This window comes from Caenorhabditis briggsae, assembly GCF_000004555.2.
Source record: "Caenorhabditis briggsae AF16 supercontig from assembly CB4, cb25.NA_023, whole genome shotgun sequence".
NCBI lineage: Eukaryota > Metazoa > Nematoda > Chromadorea > Rhabditida > Rhabditidae > Caenorhabditis > Caenorhabditis briggsae.
This window is the reverse complement of record NW_025543297.1, coordinates 15,324-20,927: the sequence shown is the minus strand read 5'-3', so window position 1 is coordinate 20,927 and position 5,604 is coordinate 15,324. Positions and strand designations below refer to the sequence as shown.

The 5,604-nt window shown below is 36.2% G+C and overlaps 2 protein-coding genes across 2 annotated transcripts in view; both read right to left on the bottom strand.

Annotated features, from left to right (window-relative positions):
• CBG26653 overlaps positions 1 to 2,651 on the bottom strand; it is a gene marked incomplete at both ends in the record, with an annotated part of 6,001 nt that extends 3,350 nt beyond the window's left edge. The window contains 2 exons of the mRNA XM_045240939.1: positions 1,224 to 1,660; positions 2,473 to 2,651. Of these exons, the coding sequence (XP_045100635.1) occupies positions 1,224 to 1,660; positions 2,473 to 2,651 (616 nt within the window). The remainder of the gene's footprint in view (positions 1 to 1,223; positions 1,661 to 2,472) is intronic.
• Positions 2,652 to 4,427: 1,776 nt separating this feature from the next.
• On the bottom strand, positions 4,428 to 5,604 carry CBG26652 (the record flags this gene model as incomplete). Its single annotated transcript, XM_045240938.1, has 3 exons — positions 4,428 to 4,558; positions 5,009 to 5,073; positions 5,117 to 5,604. 3 exons carry the CDS (start codon positions 5,602 to 5,604, stop codon positions 4,428 to 4,430), a joined length of 684 nt encoding a protein of 227 aa, XP_045100634.1.

The following is a 5,604-nucleotide window of genomic DNA, read 5'->3' as shown; positions in this document are numbered from 1 at the left end:
ACCCTGCGCCTTTAAACCAAAAATCTTAAAGGAGGCGGAGCCTAGTCATGTTCATACTCAGCATTATTATCGATTAGCTATTACTTTTATCACTCAATCATTAAATTAGACTGTACTCAAAGTGCACCCCACTTTTATCAGTCTTTTTCACTCTTATCACTGGTTTTGACTCTTATTAGTGAACCAACATTATCAGAACTCGGCTTTTGGGGTTGTTAACCTTGCAAACGACCTCAAAATTTGATAACTGATAAGAGTGTTAAGGAACTGATAAGGATAGAGAACAGTGATAAGAGTGATAATTACTGATAAAAGCGAAGCTCTTTGCGGTAACTCTAATTGATAACGAATCAGTGATAAAAGGTTTTTTTTTCAATAAAAATGTGCGATGACCATTTTCCAATGATAATCACTGATAAAAATGTTAAAATGATAACAGCTAACTGATAACGTTTTATTTTTCGCCCGATAATAAGATCGTTATTTTTATTTCGCCGAGAGCTTCAAAATGAGTATAATCATGACCTACATTTCTTGAATTTCATTTTTCTTGAGGGACCGTGCGCCTTTAAATCGAAAATCTCAAACTGGGCGGAGCCTAGTCGTGTTTATACTCATTTTGAAGCTCGCAACAAGCTGAGTAAGAATACAAGAGTGCATTTCAAAAATAGAGAAGTTGAAATGAGTTATGATGGAATGTTCGAAAATTTGAAAAAAAAATCATTCGTTTTTGGAAAACGAAAAGTTTTCGTATATTTTGAGAAATTTGGGAATTTCAAAGATTTTACGAATTTTCCAGTTTTCGAATTTTTGAATTCCTGTATTTTCTAAACCTCTGATTTTCAGAATTTTTTTTTCAAGCTTCTGCTTTTACCAAAAACTTGATGTTTATTTTTTTTCATATTTTCAAAATTTTCCTCATAACTCACTTCAAATTCCTTATTTTCAAAATTCAATTGCACACTCTTACTCAGCTTGTTGTGAGCTTCAAAATGAGTATAAACACGACTAGGCTCCGCCCATTTGGAGATTTTCGGTTTAAAGGCGCATGGTCCCTCGGGAAAAATCGAGTTAAATAAAAGTAGGTCATGATTATACTCATTTCGAAGCTCTCAACAAAATACAAACAACGAACTTAATTTTGGATTGTTTCGGTCAAAAATAAGAAAATTAGGGCTCATCGAAAAAATGAAAAAAAAAATTCTGGATTTTTGAATCTTTACCTTCAAAAAGATCTTTGGCAATTCTTCGCAGACCATCAGGAACCTTGATTTTTGGCACTACATTTCTTCTGATAATTCCAGTTGTGATATTTCTCATGCAGAGCTCGAACTTCTGTTTGATTGGCCGCGTATTGCTTCGATTTAATGGAAAGTCGCCTTTTTTGGGGTCCCCATCAGGCCGTTCAATCAAAATGTCGCCTTCTTGAAGGTCCTGATTTTCTGGAAGTTTCCAATTGAGTTCATTTCCAAATTCATCAGTATTATAGCCACATAATACTGTTCGTTGACTGGTTTTCGGGTATTCTGACGTCACTTGATAGCCATACTCGGCGTCGTCGATTCGCACGGATCTCGAGTGGAATTTGAGAATTTGAATGCGTTGGGGAACCCATTGGTTGACTTTGTAAATGCGTGGGTTGGCAAGAGAGACTTTGATTCTGCAAGAAATTTCAATTTTTGGGGATTCCGAATTTTCGGAAATTCCCTCATAACTCACTTCAAATTCTCTGTTTTTATAATTTAGGTGCATATTCTTTCTCAGCTTGGCGTGAGCTTTAAAATAAGTGTAATCATGACCTACTTTTCTTTAACTCGATTTTTCTGGAGGGACCATGCGCCTTTAAACCGAAAATCTCAAAGTGAGCGGAGCCTAGTCGTGTTTATACTCATTTTGAAGCTTGCAACAAGCTGAGTAAGAATGTGCTATTAAATTTCAAAAATATAAGATTTGAAATGAGTTATGAGGAAATGTTTAAAAAACTGAAAAATTGGAAAAATACATTTAAAATTTGAAAATAGTAAATTTCAGTGAGAAATTCGAGAATTCCAAATATCCAAAAATTCAAAAATTCGGAAATTCCGAAAAAACAAAATTTCAAAATTGCGAATTTTTGAATTTTGGAAGATTTTGGAAGTAATTTTTTTTTCCATCTTTTCGAAAATTTCCTCATAACTCACTTCAAATTCTCTACTTTTCGAATCAATTGTTACATATTCTTAATCAGCTCGTCGTGAGCTTTAAAATGAGTATAAACACGATTAGGCTCCGCCCACTTTGAAATTTTCGGTTTAAAGGCGCATGGTCCCCCAGAAACACTAAATTCTAGAAAAGTAGGTCATGATTATTCTCATTTTGAAGCTCTTGACAAAATACAACACGGTAAATTATTTTTTCAGTGTTTTGGCCGAAAATAAGAAAATTGAGATCCGCTGAAATTTTGAAAAAAGTTTTTGAAAATCCCTTTCTCACCTCGCACTTGTGTCCATAAAATAAAGAATCGCTTTAATGCTTCTTGATGGTAATTTTCTCGTTAATTCTTCTTTTTCAACGTTTCGAACATACAAATTCTCCATCTGCCTGACAACTTCTGGAATTCCAGTGGATTTTGATTTCTCCTTTTTCGGCTTTCCCGCCTTTTTTCGTCCCATTTTTGAGAGAAAATTCTGGAAAAATTTTAAGTTTTTGGCTGAAAATTGGAGAAAAAAAAATGGAAGAAAAATCAGAAAAAAACAAGAATCTGTTTTTAAGAAAAAATTATAAAAATTCCCGCCGGAGATCGAAAAAAAATTTCAAAAAAAAAAATGTTTTGATCTACCCAAAAAATTGATTTCTGAGTTCTATAAAATGCTTATCAGCATTTTTATCAGCTAGCTAATAAGTTTGTTGTTTGTATTTTGTCAAGAGCTTCAAAATGAGTATAACCATGACCTACTTTTCCTGAATTTGATTCACCTGGAGGGAACATGCGCCTTTAAACCCAAAATCTCAAAGTGGGCGGAGCCTAGTTGTGTTTATATTTAGCATTTTTATCCGTTAGCCTTTATCACTTAACATAGGATCAAAAAAACTGTTAAATATCACTCAGTTTTTATCAAACAGCTGTACTCAAAGAGCACCCCGCTTTTATCAGTCCTTATCACTCTTATCACTGATATTCGTTCTTATCAGTTCACTAACTCTTTTACTAATTTTTTTATCAGTCATCTACTTTTGGGGTTGTTAACCCTGTAAACGAGCCCGAAATTCGATAACTGATAAGAGGGTTAAAGAACTGATAAGAATAGAAAACAGTGATAAGAGTGATAATTACTGATAAAAGCGAAGCTCTTTGAGTACAGTCAAATTGATAACACTTGAGAGTTAAAAGGGTTTTATCAATACAAATTTGCGATGACGAGTTTTAAATGCTGAATTTTTGGAAATTTTCTGGGCTTTTCAAGTTTCAATACTCGGCGATTTCTAATTGTTGAATTCTTTTTTTTTTAATTTTTGAAGTTCGGAATTTAGAAACTTAGAATTATTTGAAATGGAAACTCGAAACTTTCGGGGAAAAAAAAACAAAAATGGCAAATCGTGTTGGGCAGTTTTCCAATTGGATCCATTCGGAATATTGTACTTGTTTAATTCTTTTTTTTAAAATATATGTTTTCAGTCTATTTCTCTTTAAATGTTTATTTTATACTAATCAGCCCGCTTGCCACGCCTCCGGCGCTTCAAACAGCTGGCTGGTGCGCCTTCGGCGCGATTTGATCTATTTTTTGTTTTATCGTCGCTTCGCTCCTCTTTCTTTTTAAAAGGTCACGTCAAATTACATTCAATTTTCGAGATTTTCAAAAACGTGCGGACAAATCCACAGAGAAAGAGACGCAACTTCATTTATTTATATAAGAATGATTTTTTCGTATTTTAAAAATTGGATCAGAGGAATATTACTCTCGTCCGAAATCAATGCACGTTGCGGCCGAAAATTTACTCAAAATCGCATCGTCGGTCGCACAGCGAAAAGACAAATTGATGCATGCACCTTTAAATACCGTACCTCGGACGTTTTTTTATTTTGTACCCTATTTGGCTCTTTTTTTCTATTTTATTTGAAAAATAAATCAAAGATTTATAAGAGATACGCAAAATTAGACAGAAACAAGCGAAAAAATGAGAGAAAAAGGCGAAAATTCGATAAATGTTGAGGTACTGTATTAAAGGCGCGTGCAATAATTTGAAAAATACAGTAAGGTTCTCTCTGTGGGAGCTAAGCTCCGCCCACCGTTGGTTTCTCGGCCGCAACGTGCATTGATTTCGGACAAGAGTAATACAGAAAAGGAGAAAGAGAGAGAGAGAGAGAGAGAGAGAGAGAGAGAGAGAGAGACGCAGAAAGAGACCAGAAATTGAAAATCAATTATTATTGGTCGTGTCCTTCTCCTTGTCTACCATCTTGCCCTTGCCAGCTCTGTCTCAGATGGTTTTTCATCCAGTGGTACTTCATATCTTCTCTCGTTTGGCCCAGGAATCGACACTGCTGCTTGGCACATTTGAACCGTGTGTACTCCCAGAGTGCCTTAAAAATTTTTTTTTGAAAGAATCCAGAAGTTCAGTAATCTAGGAGTTTTAGCACACTAATCGAAGCTCATCCTATACGTGCACTTTGAGATTAATTATCTCGGTTTCTATGAGAGATATCAAATGTTTGTCAACTAATAAACTATTAATCAAAATATCACCAATTTTTTATCAGTTGACAAATTATTGATATCTCTTATAGGAACGGAGATAATTGGGCTCAAAGTGCACGTTTAGAAATATGGATCCGAGTCAAATGGTAGCGCGACAGTCACCTCTGTTTACTTGCGCCTTCTACGCTCTAGCTCAATTATCTCGGATCCTATAAGAGATATCAAGAATCGTCAACTAATAAAATATTGGCTCTATTATGATAAATAATTTATCAGTTGACAAAATTTTGACATCTCTCATAGAAATCGAGATAGTTCAACAAAAAAAAAGTTACTCATCTCATCAAAACTGTCCTCCACCGCACTTCCAACTTTGAAGTGGTTTGACCAGATTGTTCTACTGAAAATAGTTGTTTTCTTTTCGAAAATTCCTGAAAACTTACGCTGGTCTATTTCTTCTTCTTGGACGAGGGACAGCTGGATGATGATATGGAGCCTGAGGAGCTTCTGGAACGCCATGTGGGGCACGAAATGGACCAGGAGCTGGACCTTGAGCTCCAAGCGATGCTCCTGGATCTGGAGCATGACCTCCACGCATGGCTAACACGTGACCTGGATTTCGGGAAGAGCCTTGAGAAGATCCTTGAGCCACCGGACCAAAAGATGAAGATCCTCGGGCCGTGCCACCAACCATAGCTGCCACCGGAACTGAACCTTGAGTAGATCCTTGGGCTGCTCCACCAACCATGGCTGCCGAATGAGCTGGACCTTGAGTAGATCCTTGATGAACTTGAGAAGATCCCGGACCAAAACATGCTCCTTGAGAAGATCCTTGGGCTGCTCCACCAACCATAGCCGCCAACTGAGCTGAGCTTTGAGAAGATCCTTGAGCCACCGGACCAGTATTCCTATCATTGTTGATAAGGAGCAT